This window comes from Oncorhynchus keta, chromosome 27 (genome assembly GCF_023373465.1).
Source record: "Oncorhynchus keta strain PuntledgeMale-10-30-2019 chromosome 27, Oket_V2, whole genome shotgun sequence".
Lineage (NCBI taxonomy): Eukaryota > Metazoa > Chordata > Actinopteri > Salmoniformes > Salmonidae > Oncorhynchus > Oncorhynchus keta.
Window position 1 is genome coordinate 3,648,078 of NC_068447.1, and position 22,500 is coordinate 3,670,577.

At 42.8% G+C, this 22,500-nt stretch overlaps 2 protein-coding genes and 1 long non-coding RNA gene across 40 annotated transcripts in view; 1 reads left to right on the forward strand and 2 right to left on the reverse strand.

Annotated features, from left to right (window-relative positions):
* LOC127912353 (uncharacterized) overlaps positions 1-1,682 on the forward strand; it is a 3,339-nt gene extending 1,657 nt beyond the window's left edge. For 4 of the 25 annotated variants that reach the window (XR_008081998.1, XR_008081993.1, XR_008082003.1 and 1 more), the window contains exons 2-3: positions 828-911; positions 1,655-1,682. This is a non-coding gene — a long non-coding RNA (uncharacterized LOC127912353). The other 21 variants (XR_008081997.1, XR_008081992.1, XR_008082002.1 and 18 more) reach the window with 9 other exon arrangements.
* LOC118380754 (transcription factor E3-like) overlaps positions 1-11,580 on the reverse strand; it is a 46,298-nt gene extending 34,718 nt beyond the window's left edge. For 11 of the 13 annotated variants that reach the window (XM_052481284.1, XM_052481282.1, XM_052481277.1 and 8 more), the window contains exon 1: positions 10,827-11,578. In XM_052481284.1, the coding sequence (XP_052337244.1) occupies positions 10,827-10,975 (149 nt within the window). In that variant the 5' untranslated portion in view covers positions 10,976-11,578. Of the gene's footprint in view, positions 1-2,751; positions 3,493-10,826 lie in introns of those variants that run through there. The other 2 variants (XM_052481285.1, XM_052481286.1) reach the window with 2 other exon arrangements.
* A 432-nt stretch (positions 11,581-12,012) lies between these two features.
* Positions 12,013-22,500, reverse strand: part of LOC118377459 (FYVE, RhoGEF and PH domain-containing protein 1-like) — a 139,960-nt gene continuing 129,472 nt past the window's right edge. For both annotated transcript variants that reach the window (XM_052481288.1, XM_052481289.1), the window contains exons 13-15: positions 22,351-22,500; positions 21,681-21,827; positions 12,013-17,099 (exon numbers count right to left, since the gene is read on the reverse strand). The exon at positions 22,351-22,500 is cut by the window's right edge and continues 9 nt beyond it. In XM_052481288.1, coding sequence (XP_052337248.1) covers positions 16,830-17,099; positions 21,681-21,827; positions 22,351-22,500 — 567 coding nt within the window. In that variant the 3' untranslated portion in view covers positions 12,013-16,829. The remainder of the gene's footprint in view (positions 17,100-21,680; positions 21,828-22,350) is intronic.

Consider the following 22,500-nt stretch of genomic DNA (forward strand, 5'->3'; position numbering starts at 1 on the left):
TACAACTACAGGTCAGTAACATACAACTACAGGTCAGTAACACACAACTACAGGTCAGTAATATACAACTACAGGTCAGTAACATACAACTACAGGTCAGTAATATACAACTACAGGTCAGTAATACACAACTACAGGTCAGTAATATACAACTACAGGTCAGATCAGTAACATACAACTACAGGTCAGTAACATACAACTACAGGTCAGTAATATACAACTACAGGTCAGTAATATACAACTACAGGTCAGTAACATACAACTACAGGTCAGTAATATACAGGTCAGATCAGTAACATACAGGTCAGATCAGTAATATACAACTACAGGTCAGTAATATACAACTACAGGTCAGTAATACACAACTACAGGTCAGTAATACACAACTACAGGTCAGTAATATACAACTACAGGTCAGTAATACACAGGTCAGTAACATACAACTACAGGTCAGTAATATACAACTACAGGTCAGTAACATACAACTACAGGTCAGTAATATACAACTACAGATCAGTGATATACAACTACAGGTCAGTAATATACAACTACAGGTCAGTGACATACAACTACAGGTCAGTGACATACAACTATAGGTCAGTAACATACAACTACAGGTCAGTAATATACAACTACAGGTCAGTAATATACAACTACAGGTCAGTAATATACAACTACAGGTCAGTAACATACAACTACAGGTCAGTAACATACAACTACAGGTCAGTAATATACAACTACAGGTCAGTAATACACAACTACAGGTCAGTAACATACAACTACAGGTCAGTAACATACAACTACAGGTCAGTAACATACAACTACAGGTCAGTAACATACAACTACAGGTCAGTAACATACAACTACAGGTCAGTAATATACAACTACAGGTCAGTAACATACAACTACAGGTCAGTAATACACAACTACAGGTCAGTAATACACAACTACAGGTCAGTAATACACAACTACAGGTCAGTAACATACAACTACAGGTCAGTAATATACAACTACAGGTCAGTAATATACAACTACAGGTCAGTAATATACAACTACAGGTCAGTAACATACAACTACAGATCAGTGATATACAACTACAGGTCAGTAATACACAACTACAGGTCAGTAACATACAGGTCAGATCAGTAACATACAACCACAGGTCAGTAACATACAGGTCAGATCAGTAACATACAACTACAGGTCAGTAATATACAACTACAGGTCAGTAACATACAACTACAGATCAGTGATATACAACTACAGGTCAGTAATACACAACTACAGGTCAGTAACATACAACTACAGGTCAGTAATATACAACTACAGGTCAGTAACATACAGGTCAGTGATATACAACTACAGGTCAGTAATACACAACTACAGGTCAGTAACATACAGGTCAGATCAGTAACATACAACCACAGGTCAGTAACATACAGGTCAGATCAGTAACATACAACTACAGGTCAGTAATATACAACTACAGGTCAGTAACATACAACTACAGGTCAGTAACATACAACTACAGGTCAGTAACATACAGGTCAGATCAGTAACATACAACTACAGGTCAGTAATATACAACTACAGGTCAGTAACATACAGGTCAGATCAGTAACATACAACTACAGGTCAGTAACATACAGGTCAGATCAGTAACATACAACTACAGGTCAGTAACATACAGTGGGGCAAAAAAAGTATTTTTTCAGCCACCAATTGTGCAAGTTCTCCCACTTAAAAAGATGAGAGAGGCCTGTAATTTTCACCATAGGTACACTTCAACTATGACAGACAAAATGAGAGAAAAAACATCCAGAATATCACATTGTAGGATTTTGAATTAATTTATTTGCAAATTATGGTGGAAAATAAGCATTTCCATACGCACAAAAATATTTTCTCTTTTTTTTAACATCCCAGTTAGTGAGCATTTCCCCTTTGCCAAGATATATATCCACCTGAGAGGTGTGGCATATCAATAAGCTGATTAAACAGCATGATCATTACACAGGTGCACCTTGTGCTGGGGACAATAAAAGGCCACTCTAAAATGTCCACATGAGCTGTTGCCAGAGAATTGAATGTTCATTTCTCTACCATAAACCGCCTCCAACGTTGTTTTAGAGAATTTACAGTAAGTTCAACCAGACTAAAAACTCTGGGCCACATGTAACCATGCCAGCCCAGGACTTCCATATCCGACCTTTTGGCTCCCCATGGCTGCTCCCCTGCCCAGTCATGTAAAATCCATAGATTATGGCCTTAATAAGATTATTTATGGTGGTCCTTCTGTAGCACAGTTGGTAGAGCATGGCGCTTGTAACGCCAGGGTAGTGGGTTCGATTCCCGGGACCACCCATACGTAGAATGTATGCACACATGACTGTAAGTCGCTTTGGATAAAAGCGTCTGCTAAATGGCATATATTATTATTATTATATTTTAATTGACTGATTTCCTTATATAACTGTAATTCAGTAAAAATGTTACATATATGTTCTTGTTTAATATACATTATAGCAGGTCTCGTCAGTAGCCTAGGCTGAGGGGATGAAAAATAGATCCATAAACACCAACCCCGGATGCCAAGCAGACGTTCACAGAATGTCAACACAGAAACACCGCCAAGATGTCTTGTTCTAGAATTACCACCGACGAATGACACCGCGACGACCGAACCAAATACGAGCTCATATTAGTCTTTATGACTATTATAATATGAAAACAATAATATATCCGACTCACCAATAATTGAATAAGTAGTCCCGTTGCCTTCAGGAGAAAAATAACTGAAAGCCCGTCAGCTTGAAACCCGAGTAATGGAATTCCATAATCGGTCCTTAGTGGGGAAATATTCCAGTCTCACAATTAGACTTATGCAGAAAAATGAGAATTAGTTTGTCAAAACAAAAATGTCGTTGTTTTGTTTTAATGTGTAGAATAGGAAGCCATGTTGTCATCATAAAGAGGAGGATGTAGCCTTCTGCGCCGCTCAACGGTTCAACCGACAAAAAAAACACATTTATAGAAACCTCCTCAACATTCAACTAGGTCCCAACCAAAAACATGTTTTGTTTTGCCTCAGCGATCAAATGAACATTAGACAATAACATCTAAAAAACGCCTTTTGTATGCTAAGAAATTGGCTTGTTACATCGTATTAATTGCTTAGGCTCCAGCGCGACAAAATGACAGGCATCCGTAGAGCGGCTAAAAATAGGAAGCAAGTGAACTAAACCCATTACTACCCGGACTACTATAAATCACGCACCAACTTTCTGTCGAATGAAACGTTATAATATTGTAGCCTAACAGGAGTAATGACTGGCGAACATTGTGGTGTAAACATTGTAACAACACAGTATGCAGGGGAATCATTGTATCAATATTACTGTTATTAGACACGGAGGCAGATTAAACATTATAACATGTTCTCGTTCGTTAAAATAGCCGAGTCTAAACGAAATCCTGCCAAATGGAGCCTATTAGTAAAATATTTGTATAACTAAACCAAGATAGACCACTGTTTATCATTTCAAACGGGAACAAATGAGTCATAGTGGGCAGAACCAGGGAACCGGGGAGGGGGCGGAGTCTTAACCAGACACGAGTTAGCGAGATCCTATTGGCCCGTCCGAGCATATACCTGCATATTTCCGTCAGGGAATGGCTACTCTGCGAAATGTGCAATAGTAACTCAAATGTGCCTCTGCACTCCAAAAATAACAACAACAAAAAAAACATTTTAAAACTTTAGGAAAGTGTAGTGTACAAAAACTTTGTCCTCTCAGTTCGGAACAGATTTTAGTTTTGGGAACAGAAAACTATTTTGAGCAATGAGAAAATTATCAGAATATTGGCCAAAATACATATTCTCCTACAGCCAGCCACATATTTGGTAGTGAATAAAACGCGAAATGGATGCGTCACATTTATACATGGGGTGAAATATCTGTCTCATTGTTTTATCTGTGCTTATGGTCTTATTTTAATTGATCAAAAATAAAACAATTAATGAATATGTTTTTCTTGGTATAAACTTGGTCATTTAGCTATCTTTCTAATCTGTACCAACCTGGTAATTTAGTTATGTCTCTAATCTGTTCCATTATATAAAAAACGACAAAAAACAATAGAGAAAGAGAAACAACAATGTGTTAAACAAACTGCGACTACAGTCGACACGAGCACGGTAGACTACAGTCGACACGAGCACGGTAGACTACAGTCGACACGAGCACGGTAGACTACAGTCGACACGAGCACGGTAGACTACAGTCGACACGAGCACGGTAGACTACAGTAGACGCGAGCACGGTAGACTACAGTAGACGCGAGCACGGTAGACTACAGTAGACGCGAGCACGGTAGACTACAGTCGACGCGAGCACGGTAGACTACAGTAGACGCGAGCACGGTAGACTACAGTAGACGCGAGCACGGTAGACTACAGTCGACGCGAGCACGGTAGACTACAGTAGACGCGAGCACGGTAGACTACAGTAGACGCGAGCACGGTAGACTACAGTCGACACGAGCACGGTAGACTACAGTAGACGCGAGCACGGTAGACTACAGTCGACGCGAGCACGGTAGACTACAGTAGACGCGAGCACGGTAGACTACAGTAGACACGAGCACGGTAGACTACAGTAGACGCGAGCACGGTAGACTACAGTCGACGCGAGCACGGTAGACTACAGTAGACACGAGCACGGTAGACTACAGTAGACGAGCACGGTAGACTACAGTCGACACGAGCACGGTAGACTACAGTAGACACGAGCACGGTAGACTACAGTAGACACGAGCACGGTAGACTACAGTCGACGCGAGCACGGTAGACTACAGTAGACACGAGCACGGTAGACTACAGTAGACGCGAGCACGGTAGACTACAGTCGACGCGAGCACGGTAGACTACAGTAGACGCGAGCACGGTAGACTACAGTAGACGCGAGCACGGTAGACTACAGTCGACGCGAGCACGGTAGACTACAGTAGACGCGAGCACGGTAGACTACAGTAGACGCGAGCACGGTAGACTACAGTCGACGCGAGCACGGTAGACTACAGTAGACGCGAGCACGGTAGACTACAGTAGACGCGAGCACGGTAGACTACAGTAGACGCGAGCACGGTAGACTACAGTAGACGCGAGCACGGTAGACTACAGTCGACGCGAGCACGGTAGACTACAGTCGACGCGAGCACGGTAGACTACAGTAGACGCGAGCACGGTAGACTACAGTAGAGAGCACGGTAGACTACAGTAGAGAGCACGGTAGACTACAGTAGACGCGAGCACGGTAGACTACAGACGACACGAGCACGGTAGACTACAGTAGACACGAGCACGGTAGACTACAGTAGACACGAGCACGGTAGACTACAGTAGACACGAGCACGGTAGACTACAGTAGACGCGAGCACGGTAGACTACAGTAGACGCGAGCACGGTAGACTACAGTAGACGCGAGCACGGTAGACTACAGTCGACGCGAGCACGGTAGACTACAGTAGACGCGAGCACGGTAGACTACAGTAGACGCGAGCACGGTAGACTACAGTAGACGCGAGCACGGTAGACTACAGTCGACACGAGCACGGTAGACTACAGTCGACACGAGCACGGTAGACTACAGTAGACACGAGCACGGTAGACTACAGTAGACACGAGCACGGTAGACTACAGTCGACACGAGCACGGTAGACTACAGTAGACGCGAGCACGGTAGAGCACGGTAGACTACAGACACGAGCACGGTAGAGCACGGTAGACTACAGTAGACACGAGCACGGTAGACTACAGTAGACACGAGCACGGTAGACTACAGTAGACACGAGCACGGTAGAGCACGGTAGACTACAGTAGACACGAGCACGGTAGAGCACGGTAGACTACAGTAGACACGAGCACGGTAGAGCACGGTAGACTACAGTAGACACGAGCACGGTAGAGCACGGTAGACTACAGTAGACACGAGCACGGTAGAGCACGGTAGACTACAGTAGACACGAGCACGGTAGAGCACGGTAGACTACAGTAGACACGAGCACGGTAGACTACAGTAGACACGAGCACGGTAGACTACAGTAGACACGAGCACGGTAGAGCACGGTAGACTACAGTAGACACGAGCACGGTAGACTACAGTAGACACGAGCACGGTAGACTACAGTCGACACGAGCGGTAGACTACAGTAGACGCGAGCACGGTAGAGCACGGTAGACTACAGTAGACACGAGCACGGTAGAGCACGGTAGACTACAGTAGACACGAGCACGGTAGACTACAGTAGACACGAGCACGGTAGACTACAGTAGACACGAGCACGGTAGAGCACGGTAGACTACAGTAGACACGAGCACGGTAGAGCACGGTAGACTACAGTAGACACGAGCACGGTAGAGCACGGTAGACTACAGTAGACACGAGCACGGTAGAGCACGGTAGACTACAGTAGACACGAGCACGGTAGAGCACGGTAGACTACAGTAGACACGAGCACGGTAGAGCACGGTAGACTACAGTAGACACGAGCACGGTAGACTACAGTAGACACGAGCACGGTAGACTACAGTAGACACGAGCACTGTAGAGCGCGGTAGACTACAGTAGACACGAGCACGGTAGAGCACGGTAGACTACAGTAGACACGAGCACGGTAGAGCACGGTAGACTACAGTCGACACGAGCACGGTAGACTACAGTAGACACGAGCACGGTAGACTACAGTAGACACGAGCACGGTAGACTACAGTCGACACGAGCACGGTAGACTACAGTCGACGCGAGCACGGTAGACACACATCAACAACTGTCACCCACGAAGCATCGTTACCCATCGTTCCACAAAAGCCACGGCCCTTGCAGAGCAAAGGGGGAACCACTACTTCAAGGTCTCAGAGCAAGTGACGTCACCGATTGAAACGCTATTAGCGCGCACCACCGCTAACTAGCTAGCCACTTCACATCCGTTACATAGGCTTGTCCTGATGTTTTTTGCCTATATGTTTATTTAAACTGATTTACATTTTTCATCCCAGCCCCCAACCCCAGGGGGCATTTTGGTAGGCCGTCATTGTAAATAAGAATTTACTATTAACTGACTTGCCTCGTTAAAAAATAAATAATAATAATAATAATAATGGAAGTAGAAATAGTCAACTCAACATGCCCTCAGTGTGATGTTATCATAGGAATATTCCACTCAACATGCCCTCAGTGTGATGTTATTCCACTCAACATGCCCTCAGTGTGATGTTATTCCACTCAACATGCCCTCAGTGTGATGTTATTCCACTCAACATGCCCTCAGTGTGATGTTATCATAGGAATATTCCACTCAACATGCCCTCAGTGTGATGTTATTCCACTCAACATGCCCTCAGTGTGATGTTATTCCACTCAACATGCCCTCAGTGTGATGTTATTCAACTCAACATGCCCTCAGTGTGATGTTATTCCACTCAACATGCCCTCAGTGTGGTTATTCCACTCAACATGCCCTCAGTGTGATGTTATTCCACTCAACATGCCCTCAGTGTGATGTTATTGTAGGAATAGTCCACTCAACATGCCCTCAGTGTGATGTTATTCCACTCAACATGCCCTCAGTGTGATGTTATTCCACTCAACATGCCCTCAGTGTGATGTTATTCCACTCAACATGCCCTCAGTGTGATGTTATTCCACTCAACATGCCCTCAGTGTGATGTTATTGTAGGAATAGTCCACTCAACATGCCCTCAGTGTGATGTTATTCCACTCAACATGCCCTCAGTGTGATGTTATTGGGGAGATGTGTTTTCATTTAGTTGGTCAAACAGTACTAAATAACAACCCCTCAGCAGATCTACATTCATCCCAGACCAGGCTGTAGATAGGAAATATAGTCCCAAATGGCACCTATATAGTGCACTACTTTAGATCAGGGACCATGACAAGTAGTGCACTATAAAGGAAATAGGGTTTAATTTGGGATGTGACCTACAGGAAACCATAAAATTGAGCTGAGAGGGAGAATTCTGCTGAGTCATTTCCACTCAGACACAAGGTCCACACGCATGGCACACACACACACACACACACACACACACACACACACACACACACACACACACACACACACACACACACACACACACACACACACACACACACACACACACACACACACACACACACACACACACACGAGGAGACAGTATGTTACAACAACCGTCCAGGAATTTAAAACCCATTCAAAACATAAAATACAGATTGGGTAACTTTCAAGACGTGTTAAGAGTTTACTGAATTACAGCTAACGTTATAGCCCGGTAAATCATCATAGTTAAATCACATTATGCAACTTGCCTTTTTATACAACAACATGTGGACATTGAAAGTGTAACAAAAATACAAGTGTAGTAGGTCCGTTTCAACTATAACAGCAACAGTTTAGTAGGTCCGTTTCAACTATAACAGCAACAGTTTAGTGGGTCCGTTTCAACTATAACAGCAACAGTTTAGTGGGTCCGTTTCAACTATAACAGCAACAGTTTAGTGGGTCCGTTTCAACTATAACAGCAACAGTTTAGTAGGTCCGTTTCAACTATAACAGCAACAGTTTAGTGGGTCCGTTTCAACTATAACAGCAACAGTTTAGTGGGTCCGTTTCAACTATAACAGCAACAGTTTAGTGGGTCCGTTTCAACTATAACAGCAACAGTTTAGTGGGTCCGTTTCAACTATAACAGCAACAGTTTAGTGGGTCCGTTTCAACTATAACAGCAACAGTTTAGTAGGTCCGTTTCAACTATAACAGCAACAGTTTAGTGGGTCCGTTTCAACTATAACAGCAACAGTTTAGTGGGTCCGTTTCAACTATAACAGCAACAGTTTAGTAGGTCCGTTTCAACTATAACAGCAACAGTGTAGTGGGTCCGTTTCAACTATAACAGCAACAGTTTAGTGGGTCCGTTTCAACTATAACAGCAACAGTTTAGTGGGTCCGTTTCAACTATAACAGCAACAGTTTAGTGGGTCCGTTTCAACTATAACAGCAACAGTTTAGTGGGTCCGTTTCAACTATAACAGCAACAGTGTAGTGGGTCCGTTTCAACTATAACAGCAACAGTTTAGTGGGTCCGTTTCAACTATAACAGCAACAGTTTAGTGGGTCCGTTTCAACTATAACAGCAACAGTTTAGTGGGTCCGTTTCAACTATAACAGCAACAGTTTAGTAGGTCCGTTTCAACTATAACAGCAACAGTTTAGTGGGTCCGTTTCAACTATAACAGCAACAGTTTAGTAGGTCCGTTTCAACTATAACAGCAACAGTTTAGTGGGTCCGTTTCAACTATAACAGCAACAGTGTAGTGGGTCCGTTTCAACTATAACAGCAACAGTTTAGTGGGTCCGTTTCAACTATAACAGCAACAGTGTAGTGGGTCCGTTTCAACTATAACAGCAACAGTGTAGTGGGTCCGTTTCAACTATAACAGCAACAGTTTAGTGGGTCCGTTTCAACTATAACAGCAACAGTTTAGTAGGTCCGTTTCAACTATAACAGCAACAGTGTAGTGGGTCCGTTTCAACTATAACAGCAACAGTGTAGTGGGTCCGTTTCAACTATAACAGCAACAGTGTAGTGGGTCCGTTTCAACTATAACAGCAACAGTGTAGTGGGTCCGTTTCAACTATAACAGCAACAGTTTAGTGGGTCCGTTTCAACTATAACAGCAACAGTTTAGTGGGTCCGTTTCAACTATAACAGCAACAGTTTAGTAGGTCCGTTTCAACTATAACAGCAACAGTGTAGTGGGTCCGTTTCATCTATAAGAGCAACAGTTTAGTGGGTCCGTTTCAACTATAACAGGAATGCAAACTTAACAGCTATGTGGAATCAAATGCACTTTGGCTTTTTATTTCAGGTCAAGGTTGCTAATTGGTATACAGGCACACATACTACTACTACTACTACTACACACCCCCCTCTCATGATCTTATCTTAAAATAATAAATACATCCAACTGCAATCCTCCACTACAAAACCATCTCAGATGATAACCAGTTTGCCAGGGCTGTCTGACATGCCACCTACTAATGAATTAAGCTCCATGGTAGAACATTGGTTTTATTGATGCCACAGGAGTGAACAACACACATTCCATGTTACTGTATTGGTTCACATCTTTCCTCCGACACGGTTGTGATTTTTTTATTTTACCTTTATTTAACCAGGCAAGCCAGTTTAAGAACACATTCTTATTTACAATGACGGCCCAGGAACAGTGGGTTTAACTGCCCTGTTCAGGGGCAGATCGACAGATTTTTACCTTGTCAGCTCGGGGGATTCGATCTAGCAATATCCCAGTTAGCAGCCCAACACTCTGACCACTAGGCTACCTGCCCCCCCCCCCATAGCATGTCATTCATGGCATCCTGTCCAGTAGACAACAGATAAGCCCAATGCTGAAGGAGATGACTCACCCTACACATCTAAGCAGAATTAGTGACCCCATGTGTGTGTGTGTCTATTAATCACCTTGCTTAGACAGAGAGCTTTCTGTCTACCAGAACACTTACTTTCTGATACTGCAGCTGCATATATATATATATATATATATATATATATATATATATCAGAGAGTGATGCCATCCCAGAACATTTACTCAACAAATTAGGTCAAAATGCCCAGTAGTTCTACTGGTTTTATAAGTAGACCAGTGGGAGATAATAGATGGAAATCTATATCCAACGGAATAAAATAGCTGTCATCTATCTATTTATATAAATATATAGGTGTGTGTGTGTATCTTTGACTCACCTGATCAAATTCAGCGCTTCGGCCGTGTCAAGAATGACGAACACAGTCTGCGGCTGTTCGTGAGGCGCTCGCTGTACCAAAACGCGATTTTGATACGAATCAAATCTCCCCGTTTCCTCGCTGTTCTGCCCCTCGTTATAGGTAGACATTTCTCTACCAAGTCGGTTCCTGAGTTACTATTCAAAGATAGTATCTTAGCAGGATCGAATAATCAATACTGCAGCTTCAAATCCAGAAAGACAGAGAGAGAGACAGAGAGAGAGAGAGACTGAGAGAGAGAGAGAGAGAGAGAGAGAGAGAGAGAGAGAGAGAGAGAGAGAGAGAGAGAGAGAGAGAGAGAGAACGAGACTATCACCGCACAAACACCGTTATGAATGAGCCGTGTTCGTTCCGTGTAGCTGCGAGGGGGGGGGGGAGTTGTGATCAAATCATTCTGCGAACCGTTCTATTACGAGAAGTGGGGTGAAAGTAGGAGAAATCCTCGCCGACGTCAACCAGGGAGAGAGGCTACAAGGAACACTCCTGACCTGTAAAAACGACTCTTGCCTTCGCCGTAACTATAACCTTAACCTAAGTTTAACCCAATTAAAAAGATACAACATATCGGTATTGCAGGTAAAGGAGTGTCCGTATTGCTTTTTTTTCCGTCAACACTGAACGAAGGATCGTTCGAGCTTTGACGGACAAGCCAGGTTTCCAATGAACGGGTCGGGTAGGCAGGGCTAGAATGTTCTTCAGCCAATAGGATTGCGTAAAGAGAACCACGAATGTACATAGGCCAGTTTAGAGGTTGTTTTCCACTTACCAAATATTTCATCTGCTTGTCACAAAGGTCGCAAATCACAAAACTATACCAGAAGCTATATCCTCTTATTTACTGCTATGATGCAGTCCTACTGATTAAACATGGAATAAATGTTGTTTTTATGTACGCTTACTGATGACATGGCATAAATGTTGTTTTGTATTCAGGCCTACTTGATGACAAATTGATTAAATGTTGTTTTCATGTAGGTCCTACTGATGACACATGGAATAAATGTCCAGAAGTTTCACCCATCGGAAAGGCGTCATGTTGATTTTGATTAATGAATTAATTAGATCATCTATTTAGATTGAATATGGAATAAACCTAATAATAATCTCAGTGTTTCAGAGAACCAAACACCGTAATGACACATAGACCTGTAGTCTTCCTTTTATTTTTTTTAAACTCATAAACATTTCATCGTTATCTTGCACAGATTTCATATGTATATCGACATACAATGGTACCCAGTGGCCTGCCACTAATATTATTATTAGTAATAAGAATAATCCTAATAATAATTATAATAACAGTGACACTCCATTCCTATTGACAATAAAACATATATACTGTTGTGTCATTCACGAAAAGAGGACATAACTGTATCACATTATGACCTTTACACTCAGTGAGACTATAACACATTTCCTACTACTTCAAGGTCTCAGAGCAAAGTGACGTTACCGATTGAAACGCTATTTAGTAGCGCGCACCGCTAACTATGTTAGCCGTTTCACATCCGTTACACTGAGAGCCTCAATCGTACCGTAGTATCCCCACGTGTACATTGGCAAAAGCAGAGGTGACATAAAGCGGTGTTGACTGGATTATGTCCTAAGAAGCTATAAAACTGTACTGTAAGGCATGTTGTAGCTGTTACCGTGGTAATGTAATGTCCCAGCAAACTAATTTATATAAACTTTATCGACAGTATTGTTATGTGCGCAGACAGTCGTGGTCCTGTTGTCTGTGCTGTTTGGAGACAAGACTGACACTCGTCAACACTCTATAGTGCAGATAGATAAAAGTATATATATGCTATAATTCAACATGAACATTCTTTCATAGAGGGGACGTGGGGATCAACGTGACCTAATGTATAGGTATTCAGATTTAAACCAACACTTTGAATCTGTGTTCTTGGCACATGAAGTGGGCGGGGCCTGGACTCAGACCTGTTTGTGCTGCTTGCTCAAGAGTTGTCACAGAGTTGGGTTAGACAGCACAAGCAGATCTGGTACCAGGCTAGGTTAGACAGCACAAGCAGATCTGGTACCAGGCTAGGTTAGACAGCACAAGCAGATCTGGTACCAGGCGAGGTTAGACAGCACAAGCAGATCTGGTACCAGGCTAGGTTAGACAGCACAAGCAGATCTGGTACCAGGCTAGGTTAGACAGCACAAGCAGATCTGGTACCAGGCTAGGTTAGACAGCACAAGCAGATCTGGTACCAGGCTAGGTTAGACAGCACAAGCAGATCTGGTACCAGGCTAGGTTAGACAGCACAAGCAGATCTGGTACCAGGCTAGGTTAGACAGCACAAGCAGATCTGGTACCAGGCTAGGTTAGACAGCACAAGCAGATCTGGTACCAGGCGAGGTTAGACAGCACAAGCAGATCTGGTACCAGGCTAGGTTAGACAGCACAAGCAGATCTGGTACCAGGCTAGGTTAGACAGCACAAGCAGATCTGGTACCAGGCTAGGTACAGTAGAGGCTGGATGGACGGCAAAGTCAAGCACACACTGGAATGTCAATATTTACACACGGCACCTTATACCTGGTGTTGTCTATCTGGCGTTATTATACTGTAGCTAAGCTACTGACTGTTTCTCTCAGGCAACAAAGAGCACCAATAACAAAGCAATATCAATCCAAAACAATTGTTCAGCTGTATTTAAAAAAAAAAGAAGAAGATATACCTTTGGAATTCATCGATTCGACCAATCACCACGTTGAGTTACTAGTTTAGGGGTAAAAACAAAGACAACGTTTCAGTTTAGCCTGGTCCCAGATCTGTTGGTGCTGTCTGGCCAACTCCAATGGATGTTTTTAATGGATGAGTTGGCAAAAACAGCACAAATAGACCTGGTACCAGGCTAGTATCTATTCCCTTTTCCGTTATGTTCATTAACATCATCATCTTCAGACTGATACTGTAGTTAGTAGTTATTGTAGAAGTTCTGGGATTTCCAAAAGTAGTTCAACCACGATAATGTGAAGTCCAATCTAGACGGCACCAATATGACAGCAATGACACATGTAGACTTACACCTCACCCACAAAACTGGGCCGAGAGGAGAATAAATTATATTTACAATGCAAATGCATGTAAAAAAAAAACCATACATAAACAACCCAGATTCATTAAAACATCTAAAATATTAAACTCTATTTTTGCTGTTTCATATATACTGTATCATTCTCTGTATTAACTAGTAAAACACTCTCATTAAGTCAGATACCACTGGTTAGAATGATACAAACAGAAGCCATTTCTGAAATCTCTTAAGTCTCCCCCCTTCCCCGCCTCTCTCTCTCTCTCTCTCTCTCTCTCTCTCTCTCTCTCTCTCTCTCTCTCTCTCTCTCTCTCTCTCTCTCTCTCTCTCTCTCTCTCTCTCTCTCGCACACACTCTCTCTCTCTCTGTCTCTCTCTCTCTGTCTCTCTCTCTCACTCTCACTCTCTCTGTCTCTCTCTCTCTCTCTATTGTAAATCTGTCAACACAACATGCTTTCTCACCCAACAGCACAACCACATCCCAATGTACCGTAGTCTAAACAGATCGGTGGAAATTGGGAAGACGTTGTCAATGTCTCTACTAAGGGCTTCATTAGTACAATATTATAAATACATCTCTGACACGAGAAGCTCCAGCTATATTACCATGTTTTAGAAAGAGAAATTATTTTATGGACAGTGGTGTATTTCATCAGTCTTTCTATACCTCCTCACGCTGTCTCTTCCAGATACAAACAGGCAAACAACTAATTCCCTGCTTTTTGCAGCCGCTCTTAGTGTAATACTGTCTGTCTCCACTAGGTGGCAGAGGGGTGTGTTGTAACACAGTGTAATACTGTCTGTCTCCACTAGGTGGCAGAGGGGTGTGTTGTAACACTTGTCAAGACATTGGGACCGATGTCTTAAAAAAAAAAATGTAAGCGTTTAGTTTTAGGGAGTCAGAAAGATTCTGCAAGTCAGGAACTAAATACATGCTTTTTAATAAAGAATGCATTCAGTTATAGATGGGTTCAATCCTCTATTCATCAGTGGGCCCTTGGCTCTAGAGATAACATGGGCATCGAGGGATTTAAACGGTTAGAAAACACTGTGTCTAATTGTCAAAAGTGAGAAAGGGGCCAGAAACGTAACTTTTTCAATTGGAGTCAAACCTCTAAAAATAATATATATATATATATTTTTTTAAATCTTCTTTTAATAGCTCGTTACCTGTGGTAATGGAACAGCATCTTCTTTCCACGCTCTACGTACAAAACAACTTGCTCCCCGGTACTAAGAACTAAGCAAACTATTTTCCATAATAAGGGACAGTTTCAAATTGGGGAATTCTATATTCTAAATTCTATACAGCCGAACCCGACGAGAGAGAGTGCTTGAGGAGGAAGGATACCACTTGGAGACTGTAAGAGTGTAACACATCCTCCCAGAGTAGACGGGAAAGGCTATACAGATGATGACGAGAGAGAGTGCTTGAGGAGGAAGGATACCACTTGGAGACTGTAAGAGTGTAACACATCCTCCCAGAGTAGACGGGAAAGGCTATACAGATGATGACGAGAGAGAGTGCTTGAGGAGGAAGGATACCATTTGGTGACTGTAAGAGTGTAAGGCTATACAGATGATGGACCTTCATTTGATCACTCTTTTGTGCAAACTTGTAGTATATTCAAGGTTTAAAAAACGCTTCTAAGGTTTGTTTGTTTGTTTGTTTGTACACTTTAAAATTTCAGACTTGATTTGGCGTAACAATTTTCATTATCAACCCTTACTTAAAAAAAAAAAAGGTTAATTTATTATAATCCACGTATTAATTCACATTTCCTGTTGCTGCAGGATTCCAGCTGTAGCAAACTGTCTCATATTATGATCCTCCATCTGTAGCTTAACATCCCCAAGAGCAGACTCGGGAGCGAGCAGTTGTAGCAGACAGCCATATCGTTTCCTCTTCTCTTCAGCCAAAGGGCCAGGGATTCAGGGACAGTCTCTGTCCGTCCCTCCGTCCAGGGGTCAGTTAGCCCTCAGTCCATCATTATATTCCAACACTGTCCAGCCCTTCAGGAATCATCTCATTGCATTAGGAAGAAAGTAACAGATAGGATAGGATTTACAATCACCATCACCATCCAAACAACAGCCATTTCACATCGAGAAACAGACACAGAAACACAGCTGTAGGGTATAATCAGCTTTCTACTTCCTTCTGTGGAGAGTTACACACGTTCAGAACCATAGAACACTCGGAACCATAGAACCCTAGAACACTCAGAACCCTAGAACACTCAGACAGCATAGTAACCACTCAATGTTCTAAACATGACATCATCAACATGGATTGGGAAATGGTACAGAGGAGGATGTCTGTTCTGTGCTCAGAATGAAAGGATGTAAAATCACTATGACACACTAATCTTCATGTAATGTATTTCTTCTGAAGGGAGGAGAAGGAGCAACACTTTCCTTCGACTGGCATTGTTTCGTTATTGCAAACACTGGTTCACTAATGAGACGATGAGCAATACACTGACTGAAAGAAACGGACCCGCAGATTATCATGCAACTGACTGATCACTGACATTAAATACAGAGAGGTGTGTGTCTGTGTGTCTGTAAATCTGTGTGTGTGTGTGTGTGTGTGTGTGTGTGTGTGTGTGTGTGTGTGTGTGTGTGTGTGTGTGTGTGTGTGTGTGTGTGTGTGTGTGTGTGTGTGTGTGTGTGTGTATGTCTGTGTGTGTGTGTGTGTGTGTGTGTGTGTGTGTGTGTGTGTGTGTGTGTGTGTGTGTGTGTGTGTGTGTGTGTGTGTGTGTGTGTGTGTGTGTGTGTGTGTGTGTGTGTGTGTTTCTAAGTTTTAGACTGTGCATATGTGCTGCTCATGATCTGTATAGTTTGTAGTTTGTAGTTTGTAGTTTTTATGTGTATACAGCAGATGATCTAATACTGATTTTATGCCTTCTAACCAATCACGTATTTTCTCCCGAGGTTGCAGTCTCCTCCCCTTCCTCCTCTAGGGTCTCTATGATTGAACCGTGAGCCTGTAGCTCCTCCCCTCTCCCTGCACGTGATAGGACCTCTGTCCAGCGGCGCTGTAGCTCCTCCCCGTCGGCGCTGAAGTAGAGCGTAAGGTGTGATTGGCTGATTTTGAAGGAGAAGCGGCGTTCCATGCGGTCACATGACTCAGGAAGGGAGACCTCGAAGCCAATCAGAGGGACAGAGCGCTGGGCTTTCACATCCTGAAGGAGGGTAAACACAGCAAGTAAACGGTCAGAATTAGAATCACTTAATTCAGGATGTTCAGTGGAAGTACAAGCACGTAGCTAAGCCTCTCACACATCTCATCTCACCTGAGGAGTATATGTAGAGCTCCAGTGGTTCATTATCTGAGTCTATCAGCGGTCTATCAGCGGTCTGACAATAGTCTATCAGCGGTTTATCAGCGGTCTGACAATAGTCTATCAGCGGTTTATCAGCGGTCTGACAATAGTCTATCAGCGGTTTATCAGCGGTCTGACAATAGTCTATCAGCGGTTTATCAGCGGTCTGACAATAGTCTATCAGCGGTCTAACAATAGTCTATCAATAGTTTATCAGCGGTCTGACAATAGTCTATCAGCGGTCTAACAGCGGTCTAACAATAGTCTATCAGCGGTCTAACAATAGTCTATCAGCGGTCTGACAATAGTCTATCAGCGGTCTATCAGCGGTCTAACAATAGTCTATCAGCGGTCTGACAATAGTCTATCAGCGGTCTGACAATAGTCTATCAGCGGTCTAACAATAGTCTATCAGCGGTCTGACAATAGTCTATCAGCGGTCTGACAATATTCTATCAGCGGTCTGACAATAGTCTATCAGCGGTCTGACAATAGTCTATCAGCGGTCTAACAATAGTCTATCAGCGGTCTAACAATAGTCTATCAGCGGTCTATCAGCGGTCTAACAATAGTCTATCAGCGGTCTGACAATAGTCTATCAGCGGTCTGACAATAGTCTATCAGCGGTCTGACAATAGTCTATCAGCGGTCTATCAGCGGTCTAACAATAGTCTATCAGCGGTCTGACAATAGTCTATCAGCGGTCTAACAATAGTCTATCAGCGGTCTGACAATAGTCTATCAGCGGTCTATCAGCGGTCTAACAATAGTCTATGCGGGTTATCAGCGGTCTGACAATAGTCTATCAGCGGTCTAACAATAGTCTATCAGCGGTCTAACAATAGTCTATCAGCGGTCTGACAATAGTATATCAGCGGTCTGACAATAGTCTATCAGCGGTCTATCAGCGGTCTAACAATAGTCTATCAGCGGTCTAACAATAGTCTATCAGCGGTCTATCAGCGGTCTAACAATAGTCTATCAGCGGTCTAACAATAGTCTATCAGCGGTCTATCAGCGGTCTAACAATAGTCTATCAGCGGTCTAACAATAGTCTATCAGCGGTCTGACAATAGTCTATCAGCGGTCTATCAGCGGTCTGACAATAGTCTATCAGCGGTCTGACAATAGTCTATCAGCGGTCTAACAATAGTCTGACAATAGTCTATCAGCGGTCTAACAATAGTCTATCAGCGGTTTATCAGCGGTCTGACAATAGTCTATCAGCGGTCTATCAGCGGTAACAATAGTCTATCAGCGGTCTGACAATAGTCTATCAGCGGTCTAACAATAGTCTATCAGCGGTCTAACAATAGTCTATCAGCGGTCTATCAGCGGTCTAACAATAGTGTATCAGCGGTCTAACAATAGTCTATCAGCGGTCTAACAATAGTCTATCAGCGGTCTGACAATAGTCTATCAGCGGTCTAACAATAGTCTATCAGCGGTCTGACAATAGTCTATCAGCGGTCTAACAATAGTCTATCAGCGGTCTGACAATAGTCTATCAGCGGTCTGACAATAGTCTATCAGCGGTCTAACAATAGTCTATCAGCGGTCTGACAATAGTCTATCAGCGGTCTAACAATAGTCTATCAGCGGTCTAACAATAGTCTATCAGCAGTCTAACAATAGTCTATCAGCGGTCTATCAATAGTCTATCAGCGGTCTGACAATAGTCTATCAGCGGTCTAACAGCAGTCTAACAATAGTCTATCAGCGGTCTAACAATAGTCTATCAGCGGTCTAACAGCGGTCTAACAATAGTCTATCAGCGGTCTAACAATAGTCTATCAGCGGTCTGACAATAGTCTATCAGCGGTCTATCAGCGGTCTAACAATAGTCTATCAGCGGTCTAACAGCGGTCTAACAATAGTCTATCAGCGGTCTAACAATAGTCTATCAGCGGTCTAACAATAGTCTATCAGCGGTCTGACAATAGTCTATCAGCGGTCTATCAGCGGTCTAACAATAGTCTATCAGCGGTCTGACAATAGTCTATCAGCGGTCTAACAATAGTCTATCAGCAGTCTAACAATAGTCTATCAGCGGTCTGACAATAGTCTATCAGCGGTCTAACAATAGTCTATCAGCGGTCTAACAATAGTCTATCAGCGGTCTAACAATAGTCTATCAGCGGTCTATCAGCGGTCTGACAATAGTCTATCAGCGGTCTAACAATAGTCTATCAGCGGTCTATCAGCGGTCTAACAATAGTCTATCAGCGGTCTAACAATAGTCTATCAGCGGTCTAACAATAGTCTATCAGCGGTCTATCAGCGGTCTAACAATAGTCTATCAGCGGTCTAACAATAGTCTATCAGCGGTCTAACAATAGTCTATCAGCGGTCTAACAATAGTCTATCAGCGGTCTAACAATAGTCTATCAGCGGTCTAACAATAGTCTATCAGCGGTCTAACAATAGTCTATCAGCGGTCTATCAGCGGTCTAACAATAGTCTATCAGCGGTCTATCAGCAGTCTATCGGCGGTCTATCAGCGGCGTATCGGCGGTCTATCAGCTGTCTATCAGCGGCCTATCAGCGGTCTAACACCAGTCTAACACCAGTCTAACAACAGTCTGCCAACAGTCTAACAAGTCTGACAACAGTCTAACAAGTCTGACAACAGTCCGACAACAGTCTGACAAGTCTGACAACAGTCTAACACCAGTCTGACAACAGTCTAACACCAGTCTAACAAGTCTAACACCAGTCTAACAAGTCTAACAACAGTCTGACAAGTCTGACAACAGTCTGACAAGTCTAACAAGTCTGATAACAGTCTAACACCAGTCTAACAAAGTCTACAACAGGTCTAACAAGTCTGACAACAGTCTAACAAGTCTGACAACAGTCTAACAATAGTCTAACACCAGTCTAACAATAGTCTATCAGCAGTCTAACAATAGTCTATCAACAGTCTGACAAAGTCTATCAACAGTCTAACAACAGTCTAACAAGTCTAACAACAGTCTAACAGCAGTCTATCAAGTCTGACAACAGTCTAACAACAGTCTAACAAAGTCTACAACAGTCTAACAACAGTCTACAGCAGTCTAACAATAGTCTAACAGCAGTCTAACAATAGTCTATCAGCTGTCTAACAATAGTCTATCAGCGGTCTATCAGTCTAACAATAGTCTATCAGCGGTCTATCAGCAGTCTCGGCGGTCTAAGTCTAACAACAGTCTGACAAGTCTGACAACAGTCTGACAAGTCTAACAAGTCTGACAACAGTCTAACACCAGTCTAACAAGTCTGACAACAGACTAACAAGTCTGACAACAGTCTGACAAGTCTGACAACAGTCTAACAACAGTCTAACAAGTCTAACAACAGTCTAACACCAGTCTAACAAGTCTAACAACAGTCTAACAACAGTCTAACAAGTTTGACAACAGTCTGACAACAGTCTAACACCAGTCTGACAACAGTCTAACACCAGTCTAACAAGTCTAACACCAGTCTAACAAGTCTAACACCAGTCTAACAAGTCTAACAACAGTCTAACACCAGCCTAACACCAGTATAAAACCAGTCTAATAACAGTCTAACGCCAGTCTAACCAGTCTAACACCAGTCTAACACCAGTCTAACACCAGTCTATAACCAGTTAAAAGTGTTATAACAGTTAATAGGGGTGTATAACAAGGTTAATACCAGTGTAATACCAGTTAAAACCAGTCTAATAACAGTCTAATAACAGTCTAAGGTTAATAGGGGTGTTATAACAGTTAATACCAGTCTAACACCTTAATAACAGGTTAATATGGGGTGTAATAACAGGTTAATAGGGGTGTTATAACAGGTTAATAGGGGTGTTATAACAGGTTAATAGGGGTGTTATAACAGGTTAATAGGGGTGTTATAACAGGTTAATAGGGGTGTTATAACAGGTTAATAGGGGTGTTATAACAGGTTAATAGGGTTGTTATAACAGGTTAATAGGGGTGTAATAACAGGTTAATAGGGGTGTAATAACAGGTTAATAGGGGTGTAATAACAGGTTAATAGGGGTGTTATAACAGGTTAATAGGGGTGTTATAACAGGTTAATAGGGGTGTTATAACAGGTTAATAGGGGTGTAATAACAGGTTAATAGGGGTGTTATAACAGGTTAATAGGGGTGTTATAACAGGTTAATAGGGGTGTAATAACAGGTTAATAGGGGTGTTATAACAGGTTAATAGGGGTGTTATAACAGGTTAATAGGGGTGTAATAACAGGTTAATAGGGTTGTTATAACAGGTTAATAGGGGTGTTATAACAGGTTAATAGGGGGTGTTATAACAGGTTCATAGGGGTGTTATAACAGGTTAATAGGGGTGTAATAACAGGTTAATAGGGGGTGTTATAACGGGTTCATAGGGGGTGTTATAACAGATTAATAGGGTTGTTATAACAGGTTAATAGAGGTGTTATAACAGGTCATCTCACCTGAGGAGCACCGTATATGTACAGCACCAGTGGTTCATTCTCTGGGATGACAAACCAGGCTTTCTGCCAGCCTCTGCCTGCTCCCTTCTCCATGTGGTGGAGGAAGCTACACATCACACTGTTCTCTGCTGCCACCGATGCCTGTTTCTGTAGACCACACACACACACACACACACACACACACACACACACACACACACACACACACACACACACACACACACACACACCAGTATATTACATCACTCCTGTCTTTAACTTCTCAACTACAGTTAAAAAATGTAGAAAAGTATTTGACATAAATGCATGTCCTTGGTATAACTTTTGGTAATGTGTTTGACCAAGGCTTTCAGTCAGGACTCACACCTTCAGCAGAACCTTCTGAAGTGTCTGTTTTTATAGAGGTTCTGTTATCTTACCTATATATACTATCTCTGGTCTCTCCTTTAACCATTCTACAGCAGTAAGGACTTCTGAAGTGTCTGTTTTTATAGAGGTTCTGTTATCTTACCTATAAATATTATCTCTGGTCTCTCCTTTAATTAACCGTTCTACAGCAGTCAGGACTTCTGAAGTGTCTGTTTTTATAGAGGTTCTGTTATCTTACCTATATATATTATCTCTGGTCTCTCCTTTAACCGTTCTACAGCAGTCAGGATCTGCTACATACCTCTAATATTGACCGTCTTCTGTATGTGCTGCTTGTCAGACTGGCGGGGGAGGGGGGAACCCCCACTAGGGTGGTGTAGCAGGCGATGCACACCCTGTTAGCCCTGTTGTTGTCGTAGAGCAGACGGGCCCTGAACTCTGAACACTTTCC